This window comes from Malus sylvestris, chromosome 10, assembly GCF_916048215.2.
Source record: "Malus sylvestris chromosome 10, drMalSylv7.2, whole genome shotgun sequence".
NCBI lineage: Eukaryota > Viridiplantae > Streptophyta > Magnoliopsida > Rosales > Rosaceae > Malus > Malus sylvestris.
In genome coordinates this window covers 42,116,013-42,137,356 of record NC_062269.1, presented here as the reverse complement: position 1 = coordinate 42,137,356, position 21,344 = coordinate 42,116,013, and the positions used below count along the sequence as shown (strand labels likewise).

Genomic DNA, 21,344 nt, shown 5'->3' with positions numbered 1-21,344 from the left:
CAAACTCTCGAAGGCATCTGGGAAGAAAGAGCTCATTTCACTTGAGCCTCCTTTTGGTTTTGAGCTCCTCGTGCTCGATCACTGTTTCTCCGGCGAGGGTCTCTCCGAAGAAACAGATCCAATTGCGACAGTTGGATTCGTCGACATGATTCTTAACACTGGTAATGCGATTGAGGAGTCAGTAGTAGAATTTGAGGGACATGCAGGATTAAGGAGAATTGGAGATGAAGGGGTTGTGGAGAAATGAGAATCCTGGAAATTGGGATTTTAGAATAAAAGAAAATTTAATTGGGGGTGGGGGCACAGACTCATCCATCTAAGGAGCGATTTTTCAATGTGTCGAAACACGGTCTAGTATACTAAGTGTAATAATACAATTAGTTAGATTTTTTTTTCAAGTTTCCAACAAATTTTATCATTACATTTGATGTACCTAACCGTGTTCTCAACACACTGAAAAATTTCTCTCATCTAAGAGAATTGCTACTTAACAAAAATAAGAAAAGAAAGGAACCGAAGTTGGGAAAAGGATCGTCAACTAAATCCCCTTGTTAATCTGATTTCTAATCTTTAAATATTTGAATATGAACTTGAGGAGAGAACTTACACTTTTCTCATGCATAAGTAAACGTAAGAGAAAGTTAGTTAATTAATTCTCATATTTTAGTAAACACAAGTAACTCAATAAATCAAGTGATTTTAAGAATAATGCTACACTTACCATATATTTGTATTACTATTTGTATCATTTTTTTAACAGAGATAGGACTCACCAACGTATTTGGCTCTCATCTCTATTATTTTCCAACAAGCCAAACTTGGGCTAACTTTAAGCCCAAAACCCCAGACCCAACAAACCAAAACGAGCGCCAAACAACGGTCTCACAGCACGTTATCTCATCCACTCTTCCCAGCCACTCTCATTCTTCTTCTTCTTCTTCTTCTTCTTCAGCTCAATGCGAAATGAGTTATTCTCCTCACGCGCTACTCCATCTCCAACCCCGACCTCCTCCGCAGCCCCCCTTATGCTTCGGCTCGATTCCATTTCCTTCGCAATCACTCACCCAATTCAAGAAATTCAGAAAAAGCAACTTTTCTCTGAAGTTGTACAATAACGGCTCCAAAAGCGGCGTTTTCGGTAGAACTAGCGGCGTAATCAGAAGCTCGGTGGCCGAGGAATCGAATGGTGCGGCGGAGCAGAAGCCGAAGCAGCAAGCCGTGGTGAAGAGGCCCTACCCCTTCCACGAAATCGAGCTCAAATGGCAGTGTTATTGGGAGGAAAACCGGACGTTTCGAACCCCCGATGAAATTGATACCTCCAAGCCCAAATACTATGTTCTTGACATGTTCCCGTATCCCAGGTCTCTCTAACTTTCATAAAAATCTGTTCTTTTTTGTTATATATTTATTTTTAAATTTCAATTGCAAGTGATTGTGAATGTAGAAAATGTGAAGACCCAATTTTAGTAACATGATTTTGTGCTGTTTGATTCATGAAAGTTTAAATTTTTGCAGGTAAAAAGTGATTGCTTGAGCAATTGGGTTAAATGAAAAACTTAAACTTTCAAAATTCATATGCCTTCTGGAAATTGCAGTAATTTGGACGTTTGGATTAATATGCTTTTTCCTGTATGTAGGATTGGATAATTTTTTATAACAGTAAAATTTTCAGGTTGTTCGGTTTATGTTAACTAAAATCTAAAACTGGTATGCTCATTTGGATGGTTTATTGCAGCGGTGCTGGGTTACATGTTGGCCATCCACTTGGATATACTGCCACAGACATTCTTGCTAGGTTCAAACGTATGCAGGGTTACAATGTGTTACACCCAATGGGATGGGATGCATTCGGATTGCCGGCGGAGCAATATGCAATAGAGGTTCGCCTTTCAGCCCTTTTGTATGGCTTGGAACTATTTGAATATTGCGGCGGGTTTGAAGGATTAGTTATTAATTTGGTTATGTTGTATGTGTCTGACAGACAGGAACCCACCCGAAGATCACAACCTTGAAGAACATTGATCGCTTTCGCTCCCAGGTCATGTAATATTCGTTTTATTGCTGGATGTGTAACAAGTCAGTAAATGAAGAAACTTGGCAAACTACGACTTGAGATCAACTACAGAATATTGTATACCTGTATTGGGAATGACAGTACAGGTCCTTTAGAAGTTAAATTTGAAAATGAATTTGTTACTTCAATCTAATGGCTCGTAAGCCAGTAAGTCAAGTTATTATTTTGTATTTAGTTGATGATTGAAGGGGTGTTTTGGGACCCATAAATGTTTGCCAATGTTAGGGATGGTAGGCTTGCATTAAAAGTGAAACCCGCTACCCACGTTTGATAATAGATTGTTGAGCTCTTGGTTTGGTGGATTGCATTATTTGTTCCCTATGTATTGACATTTTGTATTTGCTTGCAGCTTAAATCGTTAGGATTCTCATATGACTGGGATCGCGAAATTTCTACAACAGAACCAGAATATTATAGATGGACCCAATGGATCTTTCTTCAGCTATTAAAGAGAGGATTGGCGTATCAGGTATAAATGAGATACTGGCTGTAGATAATTTCTAACGTTTCACCATTACACAGATCTGACAATCTCTACTTTGTTACATTCAGGCTGAAGTGCCAGTCAATTGGTGCCCTGCTCTTGGTACTGTCTTGGCAAATGAAGAGGTGATAGATGGTTTGAGTGAGCGTGGGGGTCATCCAGTTATAAGAAAGGTATATACTAGTTTGATGCATTTTCATTTTACAAACCATCTAAGATAATAAACTTATTGGCTTAATTCCAAGTTCCGGATGGTTTTATAATTTTACAGTGTCCTTGTTTATTACTGAGCAGCCAATGAAGCAATGGATGCTCAAGATCACTGCATATGCTGATCGTCTTCTAGACGATTTAGATGACCTTGACTGGCCTGAAAGCATAAAAGAAATGCAAAGAAACTGGATAGGGAGGTCAGAAGGTGCTGAGATGGAATTTCCTATTCTTAGCAGCGATGGACTGGAAAGAGGCACAAAGATTACAATCTATACTACCAGGCCTGACACCATATTTGGAGCAACGTAATAATAATCATACACCAAATTCCTATCTTGATAAAAGTTTTACATTTGAGGCACTTGTACAGAAAGGCATTTTACATAGTGTCCCTAAATCTATATTTGTTTTTTTTTTGGCTCCAGCTATTTAGTCGTGGCACCCGAGCATCCCTTGTTGTCAACGTTTGTATCAACAGCTCAGAGAGAAACTGTACGTTCAATTGTTTCTTGCCCAGTTTTCTCAAAGGTTTCTTATGATGGGTAATTAGAGGGCCAACAATATTGAGCACAGGTGGAGGAGTACATAGATCTTGCCTCAAGAAAGAGTGACCTTGAGAGGACTGAGCTTCAGAAGGAGAAAACCGGGGTCTTCAGTGGTTGCTACGCTAAAAATCCAGTTAATGGGGAAGCTGTTCCTATATGGGTTGCGGACTATGTCTTGGGGAGGTCTGTTTGGCTTTATGCTCATTTCCTTCATTCATTACAACTGTTCTTCCCATTAGAAAGATCCAATATTACTGACGTTTTTGAAAGATCCAATATTACTGACGTTTTGACAGCTACCTTTGTATGGTGTGTAAAAGGGGAATTTTATCTGTTGATTATTTCTCCTCATGCAAATATGTTTCATCAAGTTGCTATAAAACTTTTACACGGGACTTTGTTACTTTGCAGTTATGGAACAGGGGCCATTATGGCTGTTCCTGCACATGACACTCGTGATTTTGAGTTTGCATCAAAATTTGACATCCCAATTCGTTGGGTTGTGATGCCGGATGATAAAAATATCAGTGGTTCCAAAAAGGCCTATTCAGGTGAAGGTACTGTTATAAATTCTTCAAATTCAATACTGGCGCTGGACATTAATGACTTATCTAGCAAAGAAGCTGCTTCCAAAGTCATTGACTGGGCTGAGAAAACTACACATGGGAAGAAAAAGGTGAGTTTTCAGAGCACGGAAGCTTATGTACTTAGACATTTGGAGTATGCCTACTTGCTCTATGCATATGATATATGATTTGTTCTTTTTGCTCAAACTTGTCTTTCTTCAGGTGAACTTTAAGTTAAGGGATTGGCTTTTTGCTCGGCAACGTTATTGGGGTGAACCTATTCCAGTAGTTTTTTTGGATGATACTGGTGAGACTGTTCCCATACTTGAAACTGAACTGCCCCTTACCCTACCAGAACTGGATGATTTTTCTCCCACTGGGACAGGAGAACCACCACTATCAAAAGCAGTTTCTTGGGTACGGTTTCCCTCTTTTCTTCTGTCTATGTCTTGTTACTGTTTAGTCTGTTTATGGATGTGTTCATGCTGTTCAAGATTTGTAGTTTTGATAGTCTTGGGTAAAATGCAAAACTTTTTCTTGCCAGTGTTCCAGATGATTTTGCTGCCATCTATACTTATATATGTATACTTTGTAACTTATTCTCAGGTTAAAACTAAGGACCCTTTATCTGGAAAACCAGCTAGACGAGAGACAAGCACGATGCCTCAATGGGCTGGTTCTTGCTGGTAAGCTAATTAACTTCAATAGTTGAATTGTGTTAGTTAATGCAAATATGAAATGTTGAAATTCATTTTAGGTTTTGAGATGTTATATATATTTTTTACCGTATCCAGGTACTATTTGAGATTTATGGACCCAAAAAATTCAGAAGAATTGGTGGAAAAGAGGAAAGAAATGTAAGTGAAATATTTCTCTGGGAATTCTTCATATAAAATTCTACTTTCCTTTCAAATAAAAACTGAAAATGATAATGATTAAATTTGTAATATTATGTGAATTCCTCCTTTTCTTTTTGTCTTTTTTGATATCCTCTTGATCTGCAGGTACTGGAACCAAGTTGATGTGTATGTTGGGGGTGCAGAACATGCTGTTCTTCATTTACTTTATTCAAGGTTCTGGCACAAGGTGTGTAACTTAAATCTGTCTTGTTCTTCATTTTGGAACATAAATGTGCATAAGATTGACCAATATGAAATTGCATGACTTTGTACAATAGTTGTATCTATAATTACAGCTGTCGTGGTCATTAATCCTTGATGCTGTTGTATTCAAGTCTTGTGTCATATTTCGTATGAATTGTTAATGCCGCATAATATTATTTCAGGTTCTCTATGACATTGGCGCTGTATCCACCAAAGAACCATTCAAGTGTGTCATAAACCAGGGCATTATTCTTGGCGAAGTAAGTACAGTTGTTTTTGCTCTTTGAAGTAATTGGAAAAGTAATTTTTTTTTCCAATACATGTTTCTAATGCTTAGCTTTGCAGGTTCAATATATCGCTTACAAGGGCTCTGATGGGAATTTTATCTCTGCCGACTCTGGGACAGCAGTGGAACATCAGCAAGAAATAATACCAGAGGAAAAGGTACTTTTCTTGGATGCCTCAGTATAGTTTGATCCCGTACACAGTCTGTTTTGAAAGGTGCCAAGGGAAGAGTGAGAACCATTTGTTTGGCATTTCATATTCCTTTTTCTCATTTTATTATCTCCGACAATATTATTACTTCTGTAGGTCATGAAATCGGGGGATTCTTTTGTACTGAAAGACAATCCTGACATTTGTCTGATTGCACGCTCTCATAAAATGAGTAAAAGCAGGGGAAATGTAGTCAATCCCGATGATGTTGTCTCTGAGTACGGGGCGGATTCACTTCGCTTATATGAAATGTTCATGGGGCCACTTAGGTAATTTTCTTTTCATTGAATTTTTATCTTATTAGGTACTTGGTTTGGCCTATGTTTTCGCTTATGTGCCTAGGAAATTAGGAATGTCTATGCCTATCTCAAGTACAAGATAATATCGACAAAGATAAACTTTGCTCTTGATTAATCTTTCTTGTCACTGAATCTTGCTTCTAGAGATTCAAAGACCTGGAATACGAGTGGAATTGAAGGTGTCCATCGATTTTTGGGAAGAACATGGAGGCTAGTTGTTGGTTCACCATTGTCTGATGGTACATTCAAGGATGGGACAGTAGTGACTGATGGGGAACCTACGTTGGAGCAACTTCGTTCTCTCCATAAGTGCATTGCAAAGGTCAGATCTTAATTTCTGGACTCAATCTTCTAGTTCTTTTTATATCATATTCAAATTTCTCCTTGGTCATTTACTATGAGTTGTGTTCTTAGAAGGTAAATTAGAAAAATTACGATAGAATGGCATGTCCAAAAATCAGAAGTATGCACCTTTTAACCAATAAATTTTCCGAATTGCAGGTAACCGAGGAAATAGAAGCAACAAGATTCAACACTGGAATATCTGCGATGATGGAATTCCTCAATGCGGCTTATAAGGTCCTTGAATCCATTTAAAACATACATGGACCATCTTTTTGCGATGGTTAAACATAACAGATTACTGACTTTAACTGTTTCATATCCCTTTTCAGTGGCAAAACCATCCAAGATTGGTTATTGAAGCATTTGTTTTGTTGCTCTCACCGTATGCACCTCATATGGCCGAGGAGCTTTGGTTTCGCTTGGGACACTCCAAATCTCTGGCATATGAGCCTTTTCCGAAGGTGAGATTACAATATCATGTAGGATGTAAAACCACGCAGAGAATGTCGAATGAGAAATGCAGATCACTTGTTGATTTCTTCCTATGTTCTAATAAATGCAGGCGGATCCTGCTTACTTGAAGGAATCTACTATTGTCCTCCCAGTTCAGATCAACGGCAAGACCAGGGGTACGATCCAGGTTGAAGAGACCTGTTCGGAGGAGGATGCTTTCCAACTAGCAACACAAGATGAAAAACTCTCCAAATATCTGGATGGAAAGTCGATTAAAAAGAGAATTTTTGTCCCCGGCAAGATTCTGAATGTTATCCTGGACCGTGAAAACGTCAAGGCAGCTGCCCGATAATCCCTTCAGTCCCATGCCGGCACTGGTGATTGAGTCAGACAACTGCATGAAGAAACAGCTCCCAAGTTTTCTGCTTTGCAATTGATTGCATGTACCTCCCCGTTTCGGACGCCTTGAAATCTAGGATTCGGTCTAGGACTTTTGGGAAGAAGGAAAGCACAGCTAACCATGCACAATCCATAATATATTCTATTTGCAGTGCGGACCTTGGCTTGTCCGCACACGACAAGGCCCCATGTTCGAGGGGCCCTAAAATAAACGAAATTTATGTAAATAGGTGGAGTCATTAATTTTTCTCTATTTACATAAATAATAAAAAAGAATAACAATTCATAAAAGAAGGTTTTCTTCCTCTTTTCCGCCCTCCGCTTTTCTCTTTGACATACACTATGAAAACCGCCTCTTCCTTTTTTGATGATTGAATTATTACTTAAGCGTTGATAAATGTGCTCATTCCTATGGGGTGACACATTACTTAGTGAATGCAGTCCGACTTGAAATGAAATAGGAATTGGATATCTCCGATTGTATCGGGTTAAATTTTCGTTTTGTAAGCTCCAGCGGAGTTGAAGGTCATGCATTTATATTGGTGATCCGTAAAGAATGTGATTAACAAGTTCAGAAATTTATCATTCAACTCTCGTTGTTAGTGCTCGGTTTCTTCATTCCCTCGCTTAACATTTTCAACATCGACGCGATATCATCAAACTGAGGATTTGTATTGTGATCTGTGTGGAATGTAGTGATCGTCCCGTGCAACTCAATACAACTCCAGCCTGGGAGTTTCTTCAAGCCAAGATACCTCATTTGGCTCCATGCCTCGCCAACGCCATCCCATCTGTTCATCGAAGCGTAGCTATGTGCCAATTGCACGTAGTTTCCAGCATCCCCAGGTCGCAACATCAGAATTTCTCCGGCAATAATGTTCCCCAGTTCCTCATTACCCTTTGTTCGACAAGCGTCAAGAAGTATGCCCAAGACATTGACCGCCGGCTCTTGAAAAACCCTCTTGTAGAAGTCATATGCCTCTTCCACCCGTCCAGCTCGACTGAGAAGATCAACAATGCAAGCGCGGTGTTCAAGGCTCGGGGCAATGCCAAAGTCTGCAATCATTGACTGGTATATGCTCAAGCCTGTGTCAACAAGCCCATTGTGACTACAAGCAGAAAGAATTGACAGGAAGACGACGTGGTTTGGTTTAATTCCAGTGAGCAGAAACTCTGAATACATCCTCAACGCGGTCTCTGCTTTTCCATGGCAACCATAACCGGAAATAATCGTGCTCCATGAGACCAAATCTGGGTCTGACATGTCAACGAAGCACCTGTGAGCTCTATCTAAGTCACCACATTTTGAGTACATGTCAACCAGAGCTGTGTCTATCAAAATGCATGGTCTAAGGCAACTTCTAATTGTAAAGTTGTGAATCCACTTTCCTTGATGGAGTGCCCCAATGGAAGCACAAGCTTGCAGAAGTGAGACCACAGTTAAAGAATCGGGCTTCCGAAGGGTTGCCCTCATCTCGGAGAAGAGAATCAGAGCCTCGCGTAAATGGCCGTTTTGAGCATATCCAGCAATCATGGCATTCCAAGAAACCAAATCTCTTTTGCCCATTCTTTCGAAAACAGCACGACTCTGCTCCAAACGCGCGCACTTTGCATACATTGTTACAAGGGAGTTCTGGGCAGGGATATCTAGCCTCATTCCTTGCCTCAGCACATAACCATGAACCGAGGTTCCCATATCAAAAGAACCCAGTTGCGCACAAGCTGCAAGAGCACTAGCTACGGTCGCACTAGACGGCACTGTTCTTGATTCTAACATTTGAGAGAAAACGATTAGTGCGCTGTCTGCAGAATCATTTTGCACAAGCCCTGACATCATGGCCGTCCACAGAACCACATCCTTATTCCTCGTCCCTTCGAAGACATGAAATGCAGTGTCGATGTTCCTGCATTTCAAGTACATAACTATGAGCGCTGTTTCGACATGGGAATCCAATTCATATCCAGTTCTTAAAATCTGTCCGTGCACTGACTTTCCCAATTTCAAACTACTCTGCATGGCAGCCACGGACACAGCAGATGCATACGTCTGTTTATCAGGCTCCATTCCTTCAACCCTCATCGTATACAAAAGCCGGAATACTTCTCCAATATTTCCAGCCTGGGAATAGCTTGAAATCAAGGAATTCCATGAAACTATGTCTCTTGCATTCATATACTCAAACAAGTGTCTAGCATCTTCAACTCTTCCACATTTACCATACACATTCAACATTGAATTCACCAAAGTAATGTCAGACTCAAAACCATATAATACTGCACAACCATGCAAACACTGCAAATAAGGCAGCTCCGAAACTCCGGAGGTCAAGCTTAACAGAGTAACCGAACTGGGCTGAACTCCTTCGCGCCGCATCTCCCTAAACATCTCAAACGCAACTCCAACATTTCCTGCAAGCGAATAACATCCAATAATGGAAGTCCAAGGAACAACATTTCTCTGGGGCATTACGTCGAAAACCTTGCGGGCATTTTGGACGTCTCCAAATTTGGCGTAAAAGTTTATCAGAGAAGAAGCAATGTAGGCATCCAAAGAGAACCCATTAACGACGATGCATTGGTGGAGCGAGAGGCCACACAGAAAGAGATTTAAAGAGGTGCAAGCTTTGAAAAGATTAGGGAAGGTGTAGGAGTCTGCAGGTGTGTTGGTTTTGAGCATGGAGGAGTACGTGGCAAGGACTTCGTGGTGAGAGCCTTGGGACGAGAGGCGGTTGATGACGGCGTTGAAAGTTTTGGTGGTGGCAGTCGCGGTGGCTTGCTGTGGTGGTATTAGGGGGTTTAAGAAAGAGCTGTTCAGCTTGTTCATAACTCATGCTAGTGATTACTGAGGAGTTACAGAGGGTGGGTAGGCAATAAGAAAATTACATAATATGCAATGTACCTGTGTATTAGTACAAACAAACACGATAAATATATAAATAGATCAAGGAAGTTTAACGAAAAGTTTCTGGTACACTTCACTTTAACAAAAAACCACATTTTTACACTAAGAAGTCAATCCTGATAATATTCATTTTATCATTTATTTTATCCTTATCGTTAAAACTTAAAATTTTTATGCTATTTTCATTAGTTTTCCTGTATATCAACGCAAACAGATCCATTGTCATTTTCCACCAAATTCTGAAAGGACTTTGGTCTGCAAGAGACGAGGATAAAGTTTGCTTGCCGCTTTGGTTAAAATGTGCCCACCTTCTTGCACTCAAAGTTCCAACCTCCATTTTCATAGATTAGCGTAGTTTACAGTACATAGCGTCTTGTTAAAAAAAAAAAAAAAACTATAATGACAAGATACAGTTTGATTTGTATATCCAGCCTTCAAATGGCATAGAACTCTTACTACAACCTGCCAAAATCATGGCACTTACAAGAAAATAAATCAAGTTTGCCCAGCTAATTTGATTGTTTCTTTGGATATTCTCTCGCCCCGAATATTGTAGATCCAATTCTCACGTTTGTACTGCCCATTTCGATCTGCAAAACCATGTTTTTCCATTAGTGAAGAAACTTCACTGGTGAGTGGTGAAAACATGCTAGGATAGCTTAATAAGATTAGTCCTTACAGCTAGCTCAAAATCTGAAGACATGCCCATTGAAAGCTCACATTGCTCCTCCGGTATACCAAGTTCCTTGCAAACCTCAGTTCTGCAGTTCGCCAACGTCTGACAACAAAAGAAACTTATTCAATGGTCACCGCTAACCGTTTTTTGTCCCAAATGACAGTTTGATTTGAGAATTGCCAATAAACCCGAGAAACTGAAACTTTGGAGAAAGATTTACATGTAGTGTGTCGGAGCATCACCTTAAAGTTTTCCGGTGTAGAAGTATAATCCAGCATCCCAATTGTCATTAGACCACAAAACTCAAGGTTTGTACAACCCGAAGTTACATGCTTTGCAAGTTCCACACATCCAGAGGGCTCAACGCCAGATTTTGCTACCATTGTATTATACAGAGATCAGATGTTATCTCAAAACTACAGAGAAAAACAACAAATTGACTAAAATACAGAAAGCCATGGATTCTTGACAGCGGATAACAATGCAAGCATAAACTATCCTCGAGCATGCATTTCCTGCAGTATCTATGAAAAGGGAGGCTCATATTAGGAACTTACATTCCTCTCCGCTCGTATTCACTTGAAGCAACACCTTCAAAGGCTTTCTCCCAATGCTACCAACCACGTGATTAAGACGATTTGCAATCTGCAAAACATACGAGCTGAAGTTAACTAAAAACCAACGAAGCAGCTTCGGAACAGCTAAACAGAATTATCCATAAGAAAACATGAGCTTCCCCAATTACAGATAATTAACAATGGTTGCTGCTGCTCTTGAACTGCCCCAATCATAATATACTAGAGCAATATAACATACAGTGCAGAACCCGTAGGGCCATAAATTCAATTTCCATTGGAATCCAAATGGGGCACCACGGATTTAAGTAAGCTTGACAAATTTTAACAAAGAACAACAACACAAAAGGTACAATCTTTACTAGAATTACAAAACTAATACCAAATCCCATTAATTTTTCGAGACCCATCACCCGAAACATAAGAGTAACTCTGCATACAATGTACAGAAAATGGTGTTACCAGAAAAAGTGTCTACCTTCTCATCATCCACACTCTCTACCATTGAAAGGTTTGGTACACCACCTGCACAATTTCGAAAAAATAAAACAAAACAAAACATAAATGCTTATTGCTTTTGGAGACCAAATGGGTTACTTAGCAAAGGCTTTAAATTTAAAGTATAATTTGAGAGAAAAACTAATAAAAAATATTTGAAAACTTTGAGTTTTAACGATATTGACAAAATAAAGGGTAAAATGAATAATATCATGATTGACCTTTTAGTGTAAAAATATGATTCCTAAAGTACAGAGGTTTTCGTTAAAATTCCCTAATTTGAGAGAGAGAATAGTCATACTTAGAAGGGGTTTTACTTTGTTGCTCTGCAAATTTCCAATGAAATGCCACTCAATGTCCTCCGGAAGCTGCAACAATCACTAAATATTCAATATCCTTCAATACTGAGAGAGAGGGAGAGAGAGGCAGGAGTGTACGCCTGTACGGTGTACCTGAGGAGCTTTCTCGACGATTTCTTGGACGTAGTTTTCGCCGAAACAGCGATGGCCGGCGTCGTACACTTGACAGAGCGCGGAGACTGGCTTCGTCTTGCTCACCGCCACCACTCGGATCTCCTGGGATTTACGAGCTGATTTTTCGGCTGCCAGCTGAACACGCTGCAGCACCGAGCGGAGCGCCGTCGCTGCGACACCGTCCACTGCGGCAGAGCTAGCCATGGCCGGTTGCTCCCCTCCTCTGGTTTCGTTTTCTCTCTCCGCCTTCTCCAGATTGTTGGGTTGCGAATCGCGATTACACGGCCATTGCGTCTGCTGGCGTGGAGCTTAAAGACTCGCGGTTGCCATTGCTGCCTGGAGCGCCAGAAGGTGCGGATTGAAAACGACGACGTAGGTAGTTTGGACCATCCCATGTTTCAATGAGTTCGGCCCAAGTACACAAGCTAGGTGTGTAGACCCTGGGCTAGAATTTGAGGCTTAGGCCTGCAGTTTATGGCCCAGATTTAATTTGTTGGATTTCTCTTCTCAATAATAGAAGATATTTTAAGTTTAAATTCTCGAGGCGAATGTTTTCAAGGTATTGTACGATGAAGATAAACAAACTCTTATATTAGAATTTGACTACAATACTTATATGTACGTAATATAATTATTATACGACTATCAGGTGGTGATTGTATATTTGAAATTGTATTTGACTGTTAAATTTGTGAAATAAATATTTCATTGAAAATATTCAAAATGATCAAGGAGAAGTAGTGTACACATTTCTTTTTATTTCCACAGCATCATGCATTATTTTACATTTAATCCATTAGAGCAATTGGAGCGTAGCCTAGAAGATGATGGCATATCTTTACATACTTAATGGACAAACCATCTTGTTCCTTCCTTAGGTAGCCAAAAGATGGCAAGCATCTGAAAAACCATACAAAATTTATCATTAATTCTCATAATTAATTACTACGTACCGGAAAAACCATCTTGTTTCTCCCGTCACCGACACAATTATTAATCATCATATGTAAACTTGAGATATAGGTAACGATACATATTTATTTGGTATAAGTGACGGGCCAAAATACTAACTTGATAAACGTTATCTAGTCATCTGTTAATTACACGTGTCTATCTTTTCAATCACATATATAGTAAAGCAACGTGATAAATAATTATATAAAACTATTGACACTTTATCGTTTTGCTACAGCCTTTTAATCAACTACAAAGAGTTTGAGACTTAGTTGTATGGTGGTATACATCCCAAGTGTGCGATGTGTTTTTTAACTGTGTCCCTTTGAAGAATGTCCAAGCAACATACCAATAAATCATCCAACTGTGCCTACTACGTATCCACGGGTTTGACACGTTATGTCAACTGAATACCCTTCGTTGCACTTTACTGGATATTTTCTGAAGTACCTTGCAGCTATTGCTCCCATTGGCAACAAAGTCCCCATCCTATCATATTTAGAACCCCATGCGTCATTAAAATGGGCATCGAAAAATGCCGGCGTGATTAAAAAAATGCGCAAGCAGAGAGGCTAGCTAGTTATAAAAATGAATGACTCCGATGTAAATGAGAATCTTACGTTTCTTAGGTAACGGTGCGTTGTGACTTCAATGTCTGCAGGGCTCTAAGTGTTCCCTTGGTGATTGCATGATGAAGGGAGAGGTAAAATAAAAAAAACTGAGGATAATCAGGCTTTGATAACTAATCATCGTCACTCTGTCAAGCAATGTTGTTTTGAGGGGTGGTGAATCTGTCAATTTTCTGAAGTGTTAACAAAGTCAATGAGAAAAAATCCCAAAAAAGAAAAAGGAAAATAGCAATTTCATATGCTGGAATTGTAGAAGGAGAATTGTATAGGGCTTCAGATACAAAAGCGTTGATCACTAATTTCTCATCCTGAAAAAGTTTCTCTAGCAGTATTTGGCTGTTGAATATGTGTGCTTTTCTATCCAGATTAGGGAATCATGTCTGGCTTGTTTTAATGGAAGTAGGAAAAATCAGATTTTATTCCCTTCTTTATTTTCCCTGCTCCCTTTAAGTTTGATCGATAACAACAAAACCTTATCCCGCTAAGTGGAGGTGGCTATATGAATCTTAAAACGCCAATACGTTTCCCCTTAAGTTTCATTATGGGGTGAAATTAAATATTACATAAATTTATCATGGCTGTGAAAGTGAGGAAAAGGATAATTTTTGCATTTTTCTTTATTTGAACTTTTGTATCTTAAACTTTATGATGGGATACAGAATCAGATCGAATCACAGGGAGGACAACTTTTCTTTCTTGTCAATCAAATGATTTCTGTACATATAAGATATTTAGTAATTTATAAAATACAAGTAGCCTATTGAATTTAGACCATCATCATTTTAAGCCACACAAATAAAGCAAGACTTGTACATGCAGTTTCCAATTGTCAACTCTCTCCTCCCCAGTGTTTCTATAAAACCCACACATTCCATTTACACCCTACAATAAGTCTACACTCTTCTTCTTCAAAAACATCTTTCCTTGGTAATATTTCATAACTTTCAGATATTATTTAGTCATGGCCATGAAGTTGATTAACATCTTCTTTGCTCTCCTAGCAGCAGTGGCCATTGTTGGAGCTGCAAATTTCCACGATGATCATATCGAAGACGTGGAAATGCAGACTAGTACTGTAGCAGAAGCAACTACATTGCCTGAAACACCAGATGAAGCAGAAGCAACTACTTCTTTAAGAGGAGTGAGCCGTTTTCTTTATAATCGGCATAAAACTATCGCACTGCCCAGTTATACTTGCGACAACTTTCCTAGGATTTGTCGTGCGAAGAACAGCCTGGGGCCAGACTGCTGCAAGAAGAAATGTGTTGACGTGAAGACTGATCGGTACAACTGTGGGATTTGCGGCTACAGATGCAAGTACACTGAGATTTGTTGCAGGGGTAAGTGCGTCAATGCATCGTTTGACAAGAGGCATTGTGGTGGGTGCAATCAGAAGTGCAAGAAAGGAGACTTCTGTGTTTATGGGATGTGCCATTATGCATGATTAGTTCACAGTATACTACTGATATACATTTATCCTGTCACATTATGACAGCTTACATAACAATCTTATGTAACCAACAAAGAGAAGGGGTTTTATAGTATATGTTAAATATCTACTCTGAAATTTTTAAGCATTAAATAGTTGATAAAAAATGCAATGAACTTGAAGAATTGTATTATTCTAAGACCATTACCAATTATCTATGTATTTTTCTGCCAAAATTCTGATGTGTGTGTCCATGTAATGTTCACTGTCCCATATATATAGATTGGGAATTGTGTTTTACTAGTACTGTTCCGAATTAACGCCAAACAAAATTAATCTGACACGTTTCGTTTCATCATTTGCTAGTCCTCGATCCTTTGGGATTTAGAAATCACTCACCCATAGTACTTTGGAATTTTATCATGTAAGATTTAGTTCAAATTAATCACATATAGGCAAAACTCTAAAAGTGGATTAAGGGAGCAAATTTTTGCAAGTTACATATATTGTAATTTTAGGAAAATAATTAAGGACAACTGCACAAAACAAAGTAAACATTGCCCTATCATATAATGAAGACACACACACGTGTATATATATAGTCATTAAAAATTTGCATATACTTATATTTTTTGCGAGAGCCAAATCTATGGAAATGAATTGGTTGGTGACTTCTTATTTTGATTGATGCATAATAGTACAATATATATATATATATATATATAGTCTATAACAATTTTTTATTTATTGAATCTTATACTAATTACAATTTGTTACTATTTGCTATATTAACAGGGCCCGATGGTCACCTTCCTTGAAGCTTCTTATGATTTAACCACTAACAACCATGTCATACAATTTACAAGATATAATATAAATAGATGATTTCCCTAACATTACCCGTTGCTTATATGATTCCAGAAGTATCAACAGAAAAAAAATATAATAAAAATTAAAAAATTAAAAAAAGTCAATATATAAGGCTCCACAAGTGGAAGTGCTTCTGTAACGGTTTCCCCGTTTGAAGAATGGACTGATTTTGGTTTCTTGGACCCTTGAGAAACCATAAGGCGGGCGCTTTAGCTCGCATGTAATTGCCAACATATTTACATGCATCAATGCATGCATGAGTCTGATGAATTAACCCAAGCAAATTATAAGTCTAATGATTCATCATGAGTGTTATGAATTAACCGTCAGCCTATGAGCAAACTCAGCGACGTAGTTTCCTTCTTCGTTCATGTATAATTTCATACTGACCTAATTTCGAGTATAATGTTTCTTTGGAAGCCTAACTTTGTTTACTTAAAACGTTTTGTTTGTAGCCATTTGAATTAGACCAACGCATTAAGGACGTCATGAATACTCTCAAATTATATAAGTTGATTAACTAATACATGCAACCCTGGTTTTCAAATGCTATCGAACTCGTTGAACTCTATCAACTAGCCCCCCACTGATCAATTTTTCCCTATAAATACTTCTGCAAACCCATATGCTTATATCCATCTAAACAAACATCATATACGTTCCTTCATCAACTTTTCCCTTTTGAGATCTCTCCGCTTCACCAACAAATTAAACTTGCATCATGAAAGCCTTCAAGGTTTTGCTTGTTCTTGCCATGCTACTGACTTTAACCATTAGCACTCTATCTGCAATCCCAGGCCAAGAAGAATCATTCTTCGAAGAGGAAAACAATGATCCAAATGATGAAACCAAAAGCCAATTAGAAAAAAGCACTTCTCTGAGGGGAACAGGCCGCTTCCTTGCTTCTCGGGCGGCAGTGATGACATGCGACAAAAAACCTAGTGTTTGTCTGGTCTCGGGCAGCGGAGGCCCAGACTGTTGCAAGAAGAAATGTGTGAACACGAACACAGACAGAGTAAACTGTGGCAAGTGTGGGAAAAAATGCAAGTACGCAGAGATATGCTGCAAAGGCAAGTGTGTGAATCCAAGGTCTGACAGGAAAAACTGTGGCGGCTGCAACAATAAGTGCAAGAAAGGCAGTTCATGTGCGTATGGGATGTGCAGTTATGCGTGATCGAATTAATTACTGATCAGCAGATAATGAACTCATATTCGGTCGACATTGCGAAGATAAAATAAGGCTATATGAATGTATGTATGTGTGCAAGGATAATAAGGGCTAGCTAGTCATCACCTTTTGGTGTGCTAGCTTGGCCGGTTACTTGTTGATTATTTCTTTTATTATTAATGTAAAAATTCTTAAGAATAATGAATAAAATATTATCTTTTATTTTATTTATGTTAAGCTTGCAATTAGATATATTCCGGTTAATCGTATAACGATTACTCAGTCTCTGCCTTTTAAGTCATGTGTGCATTACCGTGCTTGTATACATGATCTAGATCTTTAACATTCAATTAGAAATCTGTTTCCCTCTCCCTGCACACAAATATGTGCATTACCACTCAGACTTTATTGTAATGCTAAAGCACCACCTTTGTTAACTTCCATTCAAACTTCCCTTAAGTACCTATTGTTTTATCTTTTAATTTTAAGCGTACATATTTTATTTAATACCTGCAAAGCTTTTTTTATTAATTGATGAAAAGATCATATTTGTTTTAGTTAAGATTAACCTTCAGTTTGATACTGTATGTATAGGGAATTTAGTTTGCAAGAAAAGGGTAATGCTAGAGAGACTAAATTTGGAGATTAAAGGATATGAAATGTTATGATTGGTTTTTTATTACTTAACCGTTGATAAACGTGCTCATTCCTATTGGTGACACATTATTTAGTTTTTAAATTTAATCTTTCTAGCATTACCCTTGCAAGAAAACACCATTTGGGCATCTTAAAAATTGAATCATATCATGTCCATATTCGTGCCCCAGATATGGATACGATTAAAAAAAAATTGAAGTTTCAGTTAAATTAATTGGGAGTAGGGTGATTAAAAGAGTTTGCTGAATATAAGTCTCATATTGGGAAACTAAGAAAGTAAAATAACATATAAGTGTATGGTTTCACTTATAACAACATCGAAGTTTTTTGTCATAAAATTCAACACCTAGTAATAATTGGTTAAGTTAGAACAATATTAATGTGGCAGGAGTGGGTCAGTGACCCGTCTCTCTGTCTGGCATGGTATCATAGCGGGTTTGATTGTAGGTCATGTGGGTTCGTGTTGTGGCTGAGTTAATTATTAATGTAACACTATGTTTCTGCGCTCATGTCTAACGTGGAATTGGTTGCACGTGTGGCCTACTATGTGGTGGTCCCACGTGAGGGGGCATGTTGAATATAAGTTTCACATTGTAAAATTGTAAGTGTATGGTTCTACTTCTAATAACACCATAGGATTTTGTGATAAAATCCAACACCTAACAATAGGTGGGTAAGTTAAGACAATATCAGTGTGGTTAGAAGTGGACCAATGGTCTGCCTCTTTAAATATTTGACGTAGTTGAATTTCACCTATATTAAGTGGCAATAGAGTGGATCCCCAACTCGTTATAGATACATGCATGCAAAATTTCTTAACTAATTTATCGATATTGGATTTACACTTTTAACAGATAGTGCGACGAGTTCATCTATAGTTGCACGGGAACTTATCTTTGCAAGGAAATGGGCAAAAGGAGCAAAGTTCTTCGCAAGGACCAAAGATTTCTTTTTTAAAATGTGTAAGCCATTAACCAGCCTTACATTTCTTAATTAACCTTTTACCGATGTTGAAGCCATGTTCGTAGGTGCACTGTTCTGACTTCAGTGTCTGCAGTGCTTCAATGTATTGAAGTAAGGTTGGGATATTCACACATCCAATTTTACCTCACACGCATTCTAAAAATCCATTAAACAATTGAAATTTGAAGGAGTAAGAAGGAAAATGGGATGTGTAAGAATATATATCCCCTTTTTTTCTCCGGTTGAGCTATTGCAGTATTTTTAAATAAAACTTGTAGTTATCATGTGTTAAAAAGGTTATTCCCAGAACCAAATCTATGCTAACGAAATCGAATTGGATGGTATTGAAGCCATCGGGTAGTCACCCTCCTCGAAGTTTCTTCACTAATATATATTGGTCAATGGTCAATTATGTGATTCCAAAAGTATACTAAAGAAGGAAAAAGGTTAACATATATAGAGGCTCAACAAGTGTTTCAGTAATGGTTTCCCCCTTCGGAAAATGGACTAACTTTGGTTTCTTGGACCCTTGAAATAACAAGAAGGCGGGCTAGAGCTCCCGTAAGTACCAACATATGTGCAATATTATGCATGCATGAGTATGATTAACCCAAGAAAAAAAGGAGAACACCACAGCCTAATCACAGCCTAACCTGCCTACTTTATCATCAAGTAAATTTGTATCTTCTTATTCATAAGTTCATGTCCACCTAACTAATTTGGAGTACAATATTTCTTTCGAAACCTAACTTTGTTTACTTAAACGCCTCGTAGCCCTTTGATTTAGACAACCCATTAAGTAGATGAATACTCTACAAATTAATACCACACATAACCCCTCTCATTCTTCTCTATAAATATTTCTCCAACCCTATATGCTTCTCCATCCAAAACATTCATACATCTATACTTTGTTTCACCATCTTCTCTCCCTTCAAAAATCTCTCCTTTTATATTTACAATACACCATGAAAGCCTTCAAGGTTTTGCTTGTTCTTTCCATGGTAATGGCTTTAGCCATTACTCTCTCTGCAACTACGGACCAAGAAGAATCATTCTTGGATGAGGAAAACAAAGATACAGATGATGCAACCAAAAGCATGCAATCAGATAAAACCACTTCTCTTAGGGGAAGAAGCCGCTTGCTTGCCTCTCGGGCCACTGTGACTACATGCGACAAACACCCTAGGGTTTGTCGGGCATCGGGCAGTGCAGGGCCAAATTGCTGCAAGAAGAAATGTGTGGATACGAACACAGACAGAGTAAACTGTGGCACGTGTGGGAAGAAATGCAAATACGGGGAGATATGCTGCAAAGGCAAGTGTGTGAACCCTAGGTCTGACAAGAAAAACTGTGGGAGCTGCAACAACAAATGCAAGAAAGGCAGTTCATGTGTCTATGGGATGTGCAGCTATGCATGAAATTCTTTAAGTTACCATTTGAGGGACTTAACCAATTAATTATTGTTTATAATTTGATTTTTCTTTTATTATAATGTACTTAAGGAATAAATCATTTGTAAGAGAAGGAGGATCCATCCTGGATTCTATATTTCCTCTTAGGGTTAGGATTGTTTCCTTGTTCTTGTGTGCTATATAATTCTTATATGTTAAGAAATATTCTAGCTTGTACTCCAAGTTATTGTTTTAAATAAATGGGTTTTTCAACTTTAATCCTTACAGAATATTGAAATTTAATGAAAAACATGGTGTAAGATTACATATTGATTATAGTCCCTTGATGTGTCCTTAATTCAAATTAATTAATATGTATTTTATTTAATGTTTCCCATTAAATATTTAAATTTCTTTTTTTGACCCAAAAAAAGTTTTTTAAATTTATTAATTTTATTTAACATTCTTCAAACTTGAAAACTCAATTAATGTACCTAAAATGTATATACCGAAATGCATTATAATAAATTAATGTACCTAAATGTGTGTACCAAAATGTATGCACTAAAATGTATGTACCGAAATGTATGCACTGAAATGTATGTACCAACATGTATTATATTGAATTAATGTATGTACCGAAATGTGTGTATCTGTCACAGCCCGTCCCGAAGGTACATTTGACGGGAACGTGAAATGACTGAATTGCCCTTAACGGGCATTAAGGTACGTGTGTGTGAGACGTTGTTGGTTCAAATATTAGGCAAGATTAAAAGAAAATGTATATGTGAGTTGGATTATTAAATTGATTTTGTTATGTTGGTTAGGGATTAGACAAATGGATGGTGTAGATTGATTTTGGGACATCAAAACCCTCCATCTCTCTCTCTCCATTCCGTGGTCTCTCTCTCCTCCATCTCGACTAACCCTCTCTCTCACACACCCATACGTACGGAGACACCCAAAAACCTTCCAAACTCGACGGATCGAGGCAACCAAGGTATGCATCTTCATCCTTTTGACGTTCTGAGTTGAATGGTACTAGTTTTAGGAAGTGAAACCTTCGGAATCACGTGAAACCCGAACCTCCATTTTTGGTCACTGTTCATGCAAACGTAAAATGTTGATTTTCAGGGAATTCTAAGCTTGTAGTGAGCTTAGTGAGGTCTCAAGGAGTCTC

At 38.3% G+C, this 21,344-nt stretch overlaps 6 protein-coding genes across 6 annotated transcripts; 4 read left to right on the top strand and 2 right to left on the bottom strand.

The window, feature by feature from the left end:
• Window positions 1-858: 858 nt before the first annotated feature.
• Window positions 859-7,270, top strand: LOC126586193 (leucine--tRNA ligase, chloroplastic/mitochondrial-like). The gene is made up of 20 exons (XM_050250906.1): window positions 859-1,361; window positions 1,736-1,880; window positions 1,982-2,038; window positions 2,424-2,543; window positions 2,627-2,731; window positions 2,853-3,076; window positions 3,197-3,263; window positions 3,345-3,499; window positions 3,728-3,992; window positions 4,105-4,299; window positions 4,489-4,568; window positions 4,677-4,739; window positions 4,887-4,968; window positions 5,168-5,245; window positions 5,331-5,429; window positions 5,577-5,749; window positions 5,924-6,101; window positions 6,281-6,358; window positions 6,454-6,585; window positions 6,687-7,270. The coding sequence occupies exons 1-20, from the start codon at window positions 964-966 to the stop codon at window positions 6,927-6,929; spliced, it is 2,937 nt and encodes a 978-aa protein (XP_050106863.1). The 5' UTR covers window positions 859-963; the 3' UTR covers window positions 6,930-7,270.
• Window positions 7,271-7,423: 153 nt separating this feature from the next.
• LOC126586194 (pentatricopeptide repeat-containing protein At4g04370) lies at window positions 7,424-9,894 on the bottom strand. Its single transcript, XM_050250907.1, has one exon. It carries the CDS (start codon window positions 9,798-9,800, stop codon window positions 7,563-7,565), a length of 2,238 nt encoding a protein of 745 aa, XP_050106864.1. The 5' UTR covers window positions 9,801-9,894; the 3' UTR covers window positions 7,424-7,562.
• Window positions 9,895-10,187: 293 nt separating this feature from the next.
• Window positions 10,188-12,433, bottom strand: LOC126586195 (uncharacterized). Its single transcript, XM_050250908.1, has 7 exons — window positions 12,080-12,433; window positions 11,929-11,995; window positions 11,608-11,654; window positions 11,112-11,199; window positions 10,797-10,930; window positions 10,558-10,656; window positions 10,188-10,468 (listed from the first exon to the last, which is right to left on the bottom strand). Exons 1-7 carry the CDS (start codon window positions 12,302-12,304, stop codon window positions 10,388-10,390), a joined length of 741 nt encoding a protein of 246 aa, XP_050106865.1. The 5' UTR covers window positions 12,305-12,433; the 3' UTR covers window positions 10,188-10,387.
• A 2,128-nt stretch (window positions 12,434-14,561) lies between these two features.
• LOC126587268 (stigma-specific STIG1-like protein 1) lies at window positions 14,562-15,355 on the top strand. The gene has a single exon (XM_050252309.1). It carries the CDS (start codon window positions 14,645-14,647, stop codon window positions 15,125-15,127), a length of 483 nt encoding a protein of 160 aa, XP_050108266.1. The 5' UTR covers window positions 14,562-14,644; the 3' UTR covers window positions 15,128-15,355.
• A 1,243-nt stretch (window positions 15,356-16,598) lies between these two features.
• On the top strand, window positions 16,599-17,377 carry LOC126587385 (stigma-specific STIG1-like protein 1). Its single transcript, XM_050252427.1, has one exon. It carries the CDS (start codon window positions 16,704-16,706, stop codon window positions 17,154-17,156), a length of 453 nt encoding a protein of 150 aa, XP_050108384.1. The 5' UTR covers window positions 16,599-16,703; the 3' UTR covers window positions 17,157-17,377.
• Window positions 17,378-19,673: 2,296 nt separating this feature from the next.
• On the top strand, window positions 19,674-20,443 carry LOC126587122 (stigma-specific STIG1-like protein 1). Its single transcript, XM_050252096.1, has one exon. The coding sequence runs from the start codon at window positions 19,739-19,741 to the stop codon at window positions 20,189-20,191; it is 453 nt and encodes a 150-aa protein (XP_050108053.1). The 5' UTR covers window positions 19,674-19,738; the 3' UTR covers window positions 20,192-20,443.
• Window positions 20,444-21,344: the final 901 nt, after the last annotated feature.